This window comes from Neofelis nebulosa, chromosome 9 (assembly GCF_028018385.1).
Source record: "Neofelis nebulosa isolate mNeoNeb1 chromosome 9, mNeoNeb1.pri, whole genome shotgun sequence".
Classification (NCBI taxonomy): Eukaryota; Metazoa; Chordata; class Mammalia; order Carnivora; family Felidae; genus Neofelis; species Neofelis nebulosa.
Window position 1 is genome coordinate 106,444,756 of NC_080790.1, and position 15,390 is coordinate 106,460,145.

The 15,390-nt window shown below is 41.9% G+C and overlaps 1 protein-coding gene across 13 annotated transcripts in view; it reads right to left on the minus strand.

Annotated features, from left to right (window-relative positions):
* The window catches only part of PLCB4 (phospholipase C beta 4), a 426,442-nt gene that overhangs the window by 138,793 nt on the left and 272,259 nt on the right, over positions 1–15,390 (minus strand). For all 13 annotated transcript variants that reach the window (XM_058684912.1, XM_058684909.1, XM_058684911.1 and 10 more), the window contains 3 exons: positions 7,244–7,324; positions 6,307–6,366; positions 4,640–4,783 (listed from right to left, as the gene is read on the minus strand). In XM_058684912.1, the coding sequence (XP_058540895.1) occupies positions 4,640–4,783; positions 6,307–6,366; positions 7,244–7,324 (285 nt within the window). The remainder of the gene's footprint in view (positions 1–4,639; positions 4,784–6,306; positions 6,367–7,243; positions 7,325–15,390) is intronic.

The following is a 15,390-nucleotide window of genomic DNA, read 5'->3' on the forward strand; positions in this document are numbered from 1 at the left end:
CCCAGTCACATGTACAGGAAAATATTCTGTATTTGAAACCTCAACTCTGAGAAACTCAGATACCATGCAATAGTATGGACTCTTAAGTGGCGCCTGGGTGGCTCAGTCAGTTAAACTTCCAATTCTTGATCTTGGCTCAGGTCATGGTCTCACGGTTCGTGAGTTCAAGCCCTGCATTGGGCTATGCACGGTCACTGGGGAGCCTGCTTGGGATTCTCTCTCTGTCCTTCCCCTGTTCACTTGCTTGCTCTCTCTCTCTCAAAATAAATAAACAAATAAAATAAAATACCCACTTGAAATAAAAAGATAAGAAAGAGCAGAGAACTTCTTGGGGAAGAAAGTAAAATGGCTCAAAGTCAGGAAAAGTTCCTCCTCCACATGAAAGCTGGTCCTCAATGGACAGTACATGAGACTGAAAAGTTGGCCCATCTGCCTGGATGAAAGGTTTGGTAAACTGTTTTTTCAGAATGGTCAGGTCATTAGTGTCCTGAGAGCCCAGGAATTAAGAACAGAGTCAAGAATCTCATAGGATAAAGACTCCTAAGCAAGTTCTATACTAGAAAGTCTCTTGACTGATCTCTCACTAGTCAGACCAGCACTCATCAGATGCTCATAAAACAAGCAAAACACTCTGACCACCCAGGGAATGCTAACCTCTCACAATTAGTAAGCAAATGTCCAATATGTTGGATCCTTTTTTCTAACCTTGCATGCTTACTATGAGTTACTTATGTTTGTTTCCAAACCTGTTCATATCCATTGTAATTAAAAAACTATATGAACCAGGGGTGCCTGGATGGCTCAGTTGGTTAGTCATCTGAATTTGGCTCAGATCATGATCTCATGGTTCGTGAGTTTGAGCCCGCCATCAGGCTCTCTGCCGTCAGTGCAGATCCAACTTCAGATCCTCTGTCCTCCAATCTCTCTGCCCCTCCCCCTGCTTGCACTCTCTCAAAAATAAAAACATAAAAAACCCATATGAACCAATGAAATATGCTCGTGGAAAGAAAGAGAGTTGTTCCTTCTCTAAGTTGGATATTTTGGAAAGATGTCTTTAAAGGCGAGTTGCGGGGCGCCTGGGTGGCGCAGTCGGTTAAGCGTCCGACTTCAGCCAGGTCACGATCTCGCAGTCCGTGAGTTCGAGCCCCGCGTCAGGCTCTGGGCTGATGGCTCGGAGCCTGGAGCCTGTTTCTGATTCTGTGTCTCCCTCTCTCTCTGCCCCTCCCCCATTCATGCTCTGTCTCTCTCTGTCCCAAAAATAAATAAAAAACGTTGAAAAAAAAAATTTTAAAGGCGAGTTGCTCAACATGTTTTTTTCTCAAACTGTGTGGACAACAATAGGATTAGAGAAAGGAGTCATAAAGTTGTAGGGTTCTGCACTCCCATTGCTTCATGAATGTCTTTAAAAGCCTCACTTCAACTTCAAAGAAACCAAACTGGATATTTGAGGCAACGAATGCCTCATGGGTGAGATATAGGCAAAAACGACATGGACCCCAATCCACAGACCCATACTGAATGAAGATACTTCATACCTGATATTAAGAGTTTGGCCAACAACCGAATCACATTATATGCTTCCAGTTAAAAGAAAGTGTCTAAGATATGTATGTGTTATTTTATGCTGACTTGTTTTAACGGACTTTTGTGAAAAACTGACCAGGAACACAGGGCAAGAATAGAAGGCAGTTAGCGTATCATGTGGCACCATGATTCCAGGCTCATAGCCTGTAATCATGCTTCAGTGGTATCACAAAGTCGCAAGTGCCATTTCAGACACACGGGACATCTCCACATTTCTCACTTAACCAGATCGAATTTGTGAGTTCTGCCATCACTGTGACCCGAGGTCATTACATTTGTTGTATTCTGTATCAATCCTCTCACCTTGATGGCTTGTGTGTTCTGTTAGGGATTGTAACACATACATAGGAATAGGAATAAGATGGTGGGGACAGGGAAGATAGTGTCAGTGCTGGAGGTAGCATAATGATATGAACCATGCAGTTATTTTAAGTTTTGATATCAGGAAGTAGGCAAGATTACCCACATAAATGTATACTCAATAACAAGCTTTTTCACTCTCTTCTCCTCCACATGTCAAAGCTTCAGTGGAAATGCTATCAAGAAAAGAACCCCAAATCTTAACTTTTAGTACATACCCTCTATCTCAAAGATAGACATATATACTACCTACTCATGAGTCTGGGTCTCCGAACATGGTTCTGAAGCAAAATGGACTAAGATTGATAGCAATCAAACCATGGAAAGCAAAAATGTTATGGGATTTACTGATTTAAGCCATCTTCCCAGGACTGTACTTGCCCAGGGCATCAGGTGGGGTGGCACGGCCAGAGCATCACATGGGAAGTGAGAAGGCCTGGGCTTTAAACCAGACTCTGGCCTAGCCCGCTGTGTAGTCTTAGGTGAGTTCTGCTAACTCCTTGGCCTCACTCTCCTCATCTGAAAAATGAAGTGTTAGGAAGTGCTTTCTAAACTCCATTTCCTGTCCTAATAATATTCTGTGACCCTGTGATCCTAATAGCTAACACTCATCAAAGGCTTTCAATGAGGGACACTGCACTAAGCCCTTTCCAAGTAGTAACTCATGCAATCCTCATGACAATCCTAATGGCAGATATTTGGTATTATTCCCATTTTACAGATGAAGATAATGAGGCACAGAGAGGTAAACTGTGTGCCTAAATCACACAGCTGCTAAGGGGGAAAGCCAGGATTTGAGCCCAGGCAACCTGATGCCAAAGCCCAAGCTTATAGTGAGCCACCCTGCTTCTTGTAATGTGATGGGTTGATGAAAGCCAAGAAACACAGGTCTACAGAGCTGTCTTTTTGCAAAATGTTGGGCAGCTCAATACCTGCATCTGATTAATGAGGCTTTTTCTTTGTGGGTGGTCAACATGGACTTCTGGGATTGAATGTTGCTATGGCAAATAGCCACTAAAAAAGACCTTTGTAGAAAATATGCAGACGTAAATGCCAAAAAGCGGGAACAATGTACGTTGACATCAGCAGGGTTCAAGAAACCATTCAAACTGGTGTTGATCTAAGCAAGATAATAAAAGAACTTGAAGGCTTTGCAATATCTATTCTCCCAAAGTGAAGCAACCTGGAACAACAGCACAAAACCCACAAAACCACCACAAGACAGAAACAAAGGCTTCCCTGTAACATGGAGCAACCATTCCTGGCTCCAAAGCCTAAGCCTGGGAGCTCCTCAGACTTCACCACACATCTGAGTCATCTGGGGCGGGGGGGGGGGGGGCTGGCGGGGGCGGGGGTGGTGTATCTGGTTAAAAAAGCAAAGATTCTGGATCAGGTCTGGGTGGATTGGTGACTCTAAAGTGTAAGGACCTTCTAGGTGAGGCTGTGTTGCTGGAATGTGGACCATACTTTGTGAGTGGGAGTAGAGAGCCTATAGGCTCTCAGAGTCTGTAGAACTCACTCTGCCACCAGTTAGCTCTGGGTGCAGGGTTAAGTCTTAGAAGTCTTGTTTTGTCAGATGATGTTATCTGTACATCCCCCCCCCCCCCAGCTCTAAATGATGACTTTCTTATTCAATCCTACATTATACGATTAAGTGGGAAAATGAAACGCCTCCCTTAGCCCCCAAACTCAGGTCTCTGCAATGGGAGAATCAAGGCTAAGGCCTCTTCACACCTACTACAGAAAGATAATGAGAGCTCTCTCTGTTCAGAGGTAAAACCACCCTGAAAACAAATGACTTGCAGCAAACTGATTTATGTTTGAGGCTTTCTACTTGGGACAAAATCTCTTTCAGACTTGCTTGCCAGGGCAATGGTATGCTAGGTATGGTATTAAAAGATGGATCATGATCCAATACTTCAATAACTTATAGGGGCAGGGATTGGAGCTTGAATATCTTTACCGTCTAGACCTGAACTCTCTACCATGATAGCCATCAGCCATATGCAGCTATTGAACACTTCAGATGTAGCTGGTTTGAATTGAAAACACACATCACATTTTGAAGACTTGATATAAAAAAATGTAAAATATGTCATTAATAAGTTTTATTTTGATTTCACATTAAAACGACGGTATTTTGGGTATACTGTGCTGAATAAACTATTTTATTGAAATTAATTTCACCTGTTCCTTCCTACTCTTTAAATGTGGCTGCTAGGAAATGTAAATGATATCTGTGGCTTGATTTACATTTCTACCGGGCAGTGCTGATCTAGTCCCCTGCTATTCATGTGGTTCTCCGACCAGCATCATCGGTATCAGCTGGGAACCTGTTAGGGAGAATTTTATCCCTATCTCAGACTTACCGAATCAGAATGTGCATTTTAACAAATTCCCAGGTGACTCCTGTGCACATTCTAGTGTGAGAGAGGTCCTGGGCTAGTTTTCTCTACAACATATCCACAGAGGTATTTGGATTCTTGGTATATGGAAGTGATACTCTAAAAGCCTGGTGCTTGCTGAATTTTCTACGCCAATGTTCAGCTAGGCAATGGAAATAGATTTTTTAAATCTTAAATTACTATACAACTTTTAATATATAAATCAAAATGACATTATACATAAAGATTATGCACACCATCCATATACATCTTGGGGGGGAAAGGGAGAGAGGTGCTTTCACTGAGGCTACCTTAGTTACTTCCGGATTTTCAGCCACCATGTATGTGAAACTGATGTTCACCAGATCTGTGCCACTGCAGACACAAACTATTCGCCCTTCCAGATCATTCTCTGACTTTCCAACAGCTTCAAGAGCAGCCAGGATTTTGGGATCCTGTATAGACATATATATACACACAGGAAAAAATTGTTAGATCAAAGACTGGAAGAAACATTGCTCATCTGATGTAAAAATACACAGGACAAATGTTTTCTTTTTACCTAGAATGCCCAGATATCTAGCATTATTCTAAAGCTTGTAGAGGTAAAACTTATAACACTACACATTACTTGAACTCATTTGGTAAGAAAGGTATTATAATACTATTGATTTAGAAAACTAGGTGTGAGGGTCTGTCTTTAGGTTCTTGGTTGTAATTATTACAGGGCCTGGTATATGAAAATGGGATGGAAAGGTTGTGACTGGGACCTGCTTATGTCCACAAAGATCAAAGGGGTCTCTCAGCAGAGGACAGTGACTGAGGTCTCATGCAAATAAACATGGGCTTTGCCACGGCCAGCAATCAAGGGTCATTAAAAAATAAGATTAAGTCTGTCAAGTAACCTGGACACAGAAAGTATGCTCATCTCTAGAAGCCATGGCATCTTCATTTGGAATGATGACAGTGTAATTTTACCCTAAATACCAAATAAAATAGCGTTTTGTCCTCCAGGAGAACTCAGAAGGAAATGCCAACATAGTTACACAGAAATTTTAACTAACATAAAAAGAGGACAGCTTTAAAAAAGACAAAGAGGAACAAAATGAGGAACATAATTTTGTTTTCAACATCTAAAAACCTGCAGGGCTATTATGAAAATGGGAATAAATACTGTGCTTTAATATTCTAGAAAAAAGCCAGCTTTTAAATTCCTAGCACCACTATGCAAACAGCTTCTTATTCAAACAAATCAATCACTGTGAAGAAGACTGATTTATATGCTCTGTCATCTTTTTCTCTCAGAGGCAAACTGAGCCTCCAAGGTGAGCCAATGTCTGCGTGCACAGGTGCACAAATATGAAACTACCCAAGCTATTTAAATTTCCACATCAACCACAGACCAGAAGTGGCTCACTGTTTGCTGAAAAGAAAAAAAAATGGCAGCGGAGGGAGGGGGCCCTTGACAAATTAATTTCTGAGTTAAGGAAACGGTTTCTTTGATGCTGATACCATGAAAGCATCCTCTCTCTGAAAGGTGAACAACGTTTCTAATATAACTAAATGTAATGCAATCCAAACCACCCAAAAGGTACAGATGAAAAGATTTCTTTAAAAAAATTTTTTTAAATGTTTATTTATTTTTGAGAGAGAAAGACACAGAGCATGAGTGAGAGAGGGACAGACAGACAGAGAGACACAGAATCTGAAATAGGCTCCAGGCTCTGAGCTGTCAGCACAGAGCCCAATGTGGGGATGGAACTCACAAACCGGGAGATTATGACCTGAGCTGAAGTTGGATGCTTAACCCATTGAGCTACCTAGGCACTCCATAGATGAAAAGATTTCTGAACTGTGTGTTTTCTTAACTCCCAGCTGATGAGTTTGGGCAATAACAGGTTAAAATAGCATTCTAGAAACCTTTTCCAACCTAAGGAAATCTGTGTTTAGAAGAACAGCAAACACCAATCACAGGTACCTTTGGGGTGGCTCCCAATCGAATACTGTTGATGAGGGAGCATTCTAGAACTTGTCCTTCCTGAAAAGAGAGAATATAATACAGCAGTGAGGCAAAATCCTGCCAGACTTGTGGCACAGATGAGGTACATGATGATGAAGGCAACACCAATGACAGTAAGGTAGAGGGGGAGTGAAAAATAAAGGATAGTAATTGCAATACCCAATGATCATAAATAGTCAAGACCATTCAATTTCAATATATTACATTCAAATATACATATATATGTATATGTTCATATATATGAATGTAAGTCTGCATAATTATTTATTATTACTTTTATAATAAAAGTGATGTTACCTTTATGCATATAATACTATATTACTGGTGTGTGTGTGTGTATATATATATATATATATATATATATATCATTAAATATATGTGTGTACATGAAATATTAAGTGGGAATAATGCTTTTATAGAATTCCAATTATACTGTGTTAAATTCAGTTCAAAGATTCATTAAATGTGTGCACTGTGCTGTGTATTGAGTGAAGTCCTGGGGTATAACAAGATGACCATCCTCTTAATGTGCTTTTGAGACTCAGCTTGAATATCTCTTCTAGGAAACCTTCCTAATTCCCAAGATTAAATCAGATCTGCCTGTTTTTAACTCTTGTAACAACCTGACCTTCTCTTTCACAGGACTCAATGACTTCTACTTTTTTTTGTAATGCCTGCTTTTTCTCCTAGACTGGAATCTATGAGGTCTAAGATATTGTCCTTGATCAGCACTGTATCCCCAATGCCCAGCACATGGAAGTACGTTTTTAAAATCTTGAAGTAATGAATAAGCAGAGGGTCCATGCTCTCAAGAGGCATTCTGCCTGCTTGCTGAGAAATAAAGTAGTTTAAACCAGAGAGCAGGAAAGAACAACTTGCTGTTCTTGTGCCATACCTTGCCTTCACTTCTCCAGGTCAGAAAGAAGCCAAATTCATCCACTTTGAAGAGGCAGTTGGGTTCAAACACAAAGGATTCCTGTTAAAAATAAATTTGTTGATCTGTATGACTCATACCACTTTGAATATAATAAAAATGCAAGTACCTTTTAGCCTCTAAATGAGGGAAAATGAGAAATCACGCTTTTGCATCCTAAACCTTAATGACCACATTTCTTATCATGGAGTATTTTCATCTTGAAAACTCTTTGCATTCACTTTTATGTTGAAAGACTGATCACAGAGAATAAAGTTTCTCTAGGACATTGCAAGAAGAACTCAGAGAAGGAAGAAGGACTCCCAGATTCTAGCCAACTGGTCTCCCTCCACAAAAGAGGTACCATTGCCTGTATTTAATATAATGTAAAAAACCAGGAGATAATTTTTTTAGTCTATGTTTTTTTTCTTTTTTGTCTACACAACTCAGCATTCAGATCCTTACTCAGAAAACTGCTGAAATTTTTGCTTTTATGTCCAATCTCATTTGGTGTCCAGTAAACCAGAGCTTGAGCAGGGTTTTGAGCTACGCAAAGTGTAGTCCTTGGACCAAGAGCATCAACTGTAGAGTCTAGGTTGAACTGTAGAGTCTAGGGCTCCAGCCCACATGGATTGAATCAGAGTCTCCAGGGGTAGAGCTCAGAAATCTGTGTTCCAACAACACCTCCAGGTGATTCTAATGCACGCTAAAGTTTGAGAAGCACTGTTATGGCCTTTGACACCAGAAACTATGTTTGAAACCTACAGAATCAAAATCTGAATCAAGAAAAAACGTTAGCCACATGCAGGGGCCCAAGGGAAGCTATAATACACTTGGCAAAGGATCCCTGGTCTTTAGCAAGAAAGCGCCATTGTGCTTATGAGCGGCAGGAAAATTTTATAACAATGAAAGTAAAAGAATATTCACGAAATGAACCCAGATACCTTCTGCCCTCTGATTGCATTGCACCAAGCCTTGGCACCCATGTGTCAACAAATCCACATGTCCTTCTCATGATCTAAAGAACTTGTCCTCTTAGATAATCACAGAGCAAACAATAGGGAACCTGTCTGCCAAACATGGATCAGGGCAGTGACTTAAAACAAATAAAGAGCAATTACAGGATTAAGACTTTAAGGGTAGTTCAGATTTCACCAATCAAAACAGAGCTCTCTAAATTTTAGGGAAGCAGAGACATTCATCAAGGTAAATCCAATGTCAAGATACTGGGCCACCATAAAGTGTCAGAATTTGGAGTCCCAGGGGCCTTGTACAAAGTCAGACTTCAAATTTGTTTGGGTGGTCTTCTGACAGGAGAAGAATATCATACCCATTTCAATTCCATGCCAGATACATGCTAAGCACTGCACACATAGCAATGAAAAATACAAAGAATGAGGGCATGGGATGACCTTTGCTTTTGGACTCAAAACCCAGTTCTGCCATTTATTTTTTATCGTCTCCTAGAAAAGCCCTAAGTCTCAGAATCCTTATCTAATAAATGGAGGTATTTACACATACCTTTCAGGCTTGTAGGAATTAAAGGAGTTGATAAACGTAAAGTACTTGACACACAATTACAATTCAGCAAACTGTAGCTACTATCCATAACGTATGGTTCAAATTTACATTTGTGGCAGCAAATTACTAACAACATGATATTGCCAATACATGACCCACAATGATAGCATTTTGAATGGTGCGACCTTTTTGAAAAGGCTTGACCCAGAAGATTACACTTTATGTAGGTCTTAGAGCATGGGTAGAAGTTATCCATGAGGAGCAGAGAGCAGCATTTGCAAGGACATGTAGGCTTGATCCGACAGTGGGAACTTCTGAGGAGTTGGTGTGGTTAGACTACCTCACAAGAGTAGCAGTGGATGAGACTGGACACATAATAAGGCTAGATCAGAAGGGTACTGTATACCACACAAAAGGTATTAAACTTGACCTACAAAGTGGTAGGGAGTCTGGTGTCATTACTGATTGAGAAACAAGAATCAGCAACTAATTAAAATAGGAGAATTCACACATTTTCAAATACTCCCCAAGCAGTATCTTTATGGTAGTACAGAATTCTGGTGCACAACATTCAAAAGTATGTCCTAAAATGGTATTTACAGAGTAGACTCACAATGAACCAGCCACCATAGTTATTATTTATGTGCACTCTATCCTATTCTAAATAAGGATCTGTAGTGATCCATGAAACACACATGATAAGAATAGTTTTTCAACTTATTTTGAGGTGGAACTTTCAATTCCTTGGCCTCTGTAACTGTAATGTTTTTTTTTCTTTCTTTATCAGTTACGAAGTACCCCAGAGCTTATCATTACCGCCTTGAAATTTCAATTCCTAACATCCCACTCTTGGGCCATTTCACCTGATCCTTCTAGCCCCTAGCACAACAGAACACATTCTCCTATATTCGTTTGACTTCTTCACCTCTTCCTGTTCAGTATCTACTGATTTATTGAACCAGAGTATTCTTGACTTTCCTCTCTCACTTCCATTAACGAGTCTCCTTCATATTTCATGTATATCCACTTTACTCCATCTTACCACCACTTCGGTCCAAACCATCATTATTGCACCCAAGGTCTGATCTTACCGCTTCTCTTCTTTCTTCCCACAACAGCCAGATTGACTCTTTAAACTTTTCATCAGTGCGTTAAACCCATTCAATGGGTTCCTGAATTATTTAGGATAAAATCGTACTCCTTACCAGGGTCTCAAAGTTCCTAGACAATCTGGGTCCTTCAGACTGTTTATCATGCCACTTTCTGTTGTTTTCCTTCTGCTTCACTCAATCCATGGGAACTCTTTTCCTTGAACTCCTCCCTAGCTCTTTCTAGCCTCAGGGCATTTGCACTTGCAGCTTCCACTACCTAGGAAGTCCCTTCCTACTGCCCTAGGCATAAGTAGAGCCTCTTTATCCTGCAGACCTGGCCTCACCTGTCTTCAGAGGGGATTTTCCTAACACCTCCTTAAAAAGGCTCTCATTTTATTCTCTATTACAGTATCCTGATTATATCCTCGATTGCACCAATCACAATCTGCAATTATTTTTATTTCTTTGTTTATTGACTTATCGTGTAGCTTTCACACCAGAGTGTAACTTCCACATGGCAGGGTCCTTGAGACATTCTGGTTCACATTTGCGTTCTGAGTGCCTAGCACATCAAAGGCACCCTGAAACTAAAGTCCTGTGCTCGAAAATAAATGAACACACGATATCCTGTTTCAAATAAAACATTTTTCAGTAGGCCAACAGACAAAACAGATAAACAAGAAATTACTCAGGTTGAGGGGGTTGTACCAAGCCCAGAATCCATCAGGGTCAGTCCTTGGAAGGCTGCCATAGACAGATGTACAAATACAAGGGCACTGCAATGAGGCTGTCTGCCTGGCAGACAGGCTCCTTTTTATAATTCATACAAGCTCATCTCAGAGTTTGGGTGTGGCTTTGAGGTACCTCCCAAGAATACCCACTGGACCAGAAGCAGTGTTTGAATGCCACTACAAGGAAATCATTTCCAAACCAGGATAAGAATCTGGACAAAGAAAAGAAAAATAAGGTAGAAAAGTAGAGTAAGGTCAAAACAAAAGATAGCTCCAAAAAGGCTTACCATAAGATCCCAAACAGTTAAAACAGGATACTAATTTGGGTCTGGGCTCCCTAGCAACCAAAGCAAAAAGGGAGAAAACACCATTGACTAGGAACCCATACAGTTCACAGATAAAAACACATTGGTTGTTAGGAGAAGCAGTTGCCAGAAGAGAAATTCTCTGTGGGAGCTCCAAGGAGCCCTGACCCATGCTAAAGACAAGGTTCCCAACAAAGTTCACAATAATGTTGTCTGCTCTGTCCACAAGATTCTTGGACTAAACGTGTTCAAACTCCCCATAAAAATCAGAACAAATCTGAGTATGCAGCAATCATGGAAGGAAACCTAATCTATTTAGGTTTTTCTCCACTCCCAGGAACACGCAGAAGAACCTGGCCCTCAGGGTGAGTTTAAGTACACAATCTCCATTCTTTTTTTCCCCTACCAGCTGTGTTAAATTTCACACAGAGTCACAAGGAGAGTTACTGACCACAACTAGGGTTGTGGCCCTGTGACCTAGCTGAGGCAGTAATATTCTCAGTCTCCTTGTCAGGAAAACCCCCCTCCAGACTTGGGCATGGCAGGGCGGTGGGTCATCAAAGGAAGCTGGTCTCCTCCTTTGCAAATCCGTTTGGCAGTTAACAAATGGCGATGGGATTCTCTAGTAAGGAGACAAACCAGAACAGAACTTCCTCCAGGGAGCTCAGAATTTCAGTTCTCACAGGACTCCTAAAATTCGACACAGCCACACTTTAGAGCTCAAGGACTAGTTAACTCCTCCAGCCCAACCTCGTTCTTTCCTTAGGCCCCTGAGAGAGACAGGGTGAAAGGCACAGGAATTCCTTTTGTGGAACTGTGAACAGGCAGGGGACCAGGGTGAGGCATTTTATTTGAGAGGCACGAAGAATCACTCTGGCTGGAATCACTACAGGCAAAAACCTTTTCCTGCCTCAAGGATCCCTGCTCGGTGCTCCGTTGGGCTTCCTGAGGCACTTCTGCCATTTCATCAAGGCTAGAGTATATATATATATATTTTTTAAAGTTTATTTATTTTTGACAGAGAGAGAGGCAGAGAATGAGCAGGGGAGAGGCAGAGAGAGATGGAGACACAGACTCGGAAGCAGGCTCCAGGCTCTGAATTGTCAGCACAGAGCCTGACGCGGGGCTCGAACTCACAAACTGCGAGATCACGACCTGAGCTGAAGTCAGATGCTCAACCAACTGAGCCACCCAGGCGCCCCATGGGCTAGAGTATATTTAAAAGCTGTGTGTCTCAACACTGTTTTTAGCATATTTCCCCCTATTAACACATGCCACTTCAACATTACTTAATATCACAACCTGTCTTTCAAAGATTCAGGTCACTTTCGAGATGACGTACATTAAAATATTTTTCCTGTTTCAATTCTAAAAGTATTTTGGTGAAACAAAATTTAATCCCATTTCTTCATATGAGGAATGTCAGAAATCTCAGCAGACTGAATACTCTGAAGAGGAGGCAGGTATTCAGTGGGGCTTCCAGGTAACAGGTGGTTGAGTTTATTTTACTTGTGTGTCTATTTATTTATTGTTTTAAGTAGGCGCCACATCCAATGCAGAGCACACACGGGGTTTGAACTCAGGACCCTGAGACCTGAGCTGAGCTCAAGAGTCGGACACTGCTCCACCCAGATGCCCCTATTTGTGCTCTTTCTTACCTTTGCTCTCCTGCCCTCTTACCCACCGTCATTACTCACCAGCATTACAAATGCTACAACTCTCTACTGTGGGGCCTCATCATCAAACAGGGAATGGTCAAGTCTTACCACCAGCTAGGGAAAGGGACTTGGGGCTGGCTAATCAACGTGTCAACACCACTTTACTTAAACAGCTGTGCAGAGGCTCTTTTGTGCTTGTGACTGGATGGGGAGATAAAGAGAGGTGGAATGGGTGGAGACATTCACATCATAGCAGGGGTCTCCTGTTTTCTAGAAAGGGGACTCTCTTTCTAGAGGTGGTGCTGGGGTCCAGGCTTTGTAGTTCACAGTTCCTGGGCTCCAGTGCCAGTCTCCTCAGCAGGCATCTGCTGGAGAATCTGGGTGGTGGTGCTGCCTAACCTCACCAAGCTTCACTTTTCCCATCTGTAAAATTAAGAAAATGGATCCCAACCTTATAGGGCTCTCACAATTGAGAAAGCCTAAGTGCCTGGGACAAGCCAAGTGCTGAATAAATTGTAGTAGTCATTAGAAAACAGCTAGTACTATTTAATTTGGGGCTATTGTGCAAGACATTTCACAAATACCATCTCATTTAAATGTTCTGCCAATTCCGCAAGGCTTTAGACTAGATCAGTGCTGTCCAATAGACTTTCATTGATGATGCAAATGTGCCAGGCGGGCACAGCTACACATGGTAGCTATGAGAACCACATGGGGCTATAAAGTACTGGAAACAAATCAACAAATCTTGTTGAATAAAGGTGTTTTTTAATTTGTGTCAATTACCAGCAGATTTCTGGACGGTCAGTAAACGAACCCTGCATTTGCAGGCTCCACCTTTGGGGAAACTTGGGGCTCACTGTTCTTGTTTCCTGGTTTGATAAGAACTGACAGGAAGAGAAAAGGGCTCTGTTAAAGTTGGAGAGAGACAAGTGACATCTGAGTTACCGAAACGCCACTAGAGGTCTTATCAAACTTCAATAACATTATAAACCACTGGCATGAAAACAGACGACAGACTAGGGACACAGGTGGAGTCTGGAATGGTTAACCAGGAGCTAGTGCTTTCTATCAAGATCCTGGAACTTCAGAGCCCAAGTGATGCCACATGGCCTATTTATTTCAGCTCTTTATTCCAGAGGAATTGGCTAGAGGTAGCGGAGCCTTTCTGATTCTGCACAAACGCTTCCTCTCTCAGAATCACAATTTTTTTACTTGGTTTCAAGTTAGAACTAAAGCCCTTGGTGATGACATTCTGTCAGCAGAAATGATTTATAGACCTGTTATAACAGATGGGTCCAGAAGTTGTTTTTTACCCTCATGGGTATGGTCTCCCCCTGGAAGGATCCAGAATGTTCACTGCATTTGTTAATCTCCCTTCTAATTTATAGACCATGTGAGATGATAGACACTGGGGCTTCTCAGCTCACATTCTACAGAGGAGTAGGAAGACACTGGTCATGGCTGTTCCAACCCAGACCGTTGCTATGCACTATTACCTTGTGAAGAGACTGGTCACGTAACGTTAAGAGCATTCGCAGCTTTTGTATTCCTTTCCATGGCCTTTGATTCTTTAGACAGATGTCCCTACTAGGTTAAACTGTTTAAACTGAATATAAACCTTTGCTCCGCCTATCTAATGCTCAACCAGAAACCAAGATGGATATATACAGTTTTGGTACATTGATAAGCAACCCCCAAGGCGTCTGTGGCACCAAATACACAGAGTACTGCCTCTGTGCCCCTGAGCCAGCTTTTACTAGCAGATATGCTTACTGAGCGCCAGGCGATGCTACGTGCACTTCAGACACATTACCTTATTCACCTCCCACCATTCCTACCAGGAGGGTACTATTCTTACTCCTATGTTATAAAGGAGGCCGTCAAGACACAGCAATGAAGCGTCGTGTCCAGTACAGAATAGCTGACAGGGCAGAGCTGGGATTGCTGGCTCCACCAAAGCACACATTTGAATCGTACCTGCTCTGAGGCCCAGAAGGGAGGGTGCCATTGTCAGGGCTGGGCCCAGGTAACTGTTCAGCAGTCGTATCTGGAGGCTCTGCTCTTCTTGTCACCGAATGCCAGTAACCATCACTAGGGTTAGAAGGTGCTGGAAACTTTTTAGGTTTTATTACAGTATGTCTTGAGGCCTCCCTGTGAATCCCCCAAGCTGCACAGATGGTACTTATTAACAGGTTATTTCGGAGGGGTGTTTTTCACAGCTGCGTACATCACGTCAGAGTGTTTTCTAGGATCTAGTACCAAGTAAAATGGTTTTTCCTGATCTGTTGCTTCCTTTATGATCCGGCAGACAGTCCCATGACGGCCTTTCCTGCATTGCTTTGGCCACTAGGATCACAAGTAGCAGCTCTGAAGCTCACTTTTGTCAACTTTATGGAACATTTTGGCTGTCCACAGAGTGACTGACTGCTAAATTTGCCTGTAATTTGAAGTCCTTCACATATTTCTTTCCCTTCCTTCAGGCTAAACCCCTGTTCCATTCATCCTATCTAGTGGTACGCATCTCTGTATCACAGCTTACTTTGGGATGTGGTAGAAACATGTGTCCATAGCACAAAAATCACTTCATGGACACCAGAAACCACTGGGCATTTCACACTGGTTTCAGGATCAGACAGACCAGATCCAGATGTGGCTGGACACTTACAAGCTTATTTGAGCTCTGTTTCTTCATTCCCAAAAGCAGGGAGAACAACCAGTAACAACTGCCCATTTCACAGGCTACCTCTGGGCATTTGAGTGCTTCAGGCATAATCTGAACCCAGTAAATTTTTCTTGACTGTTAATAACATTGTACCAGTA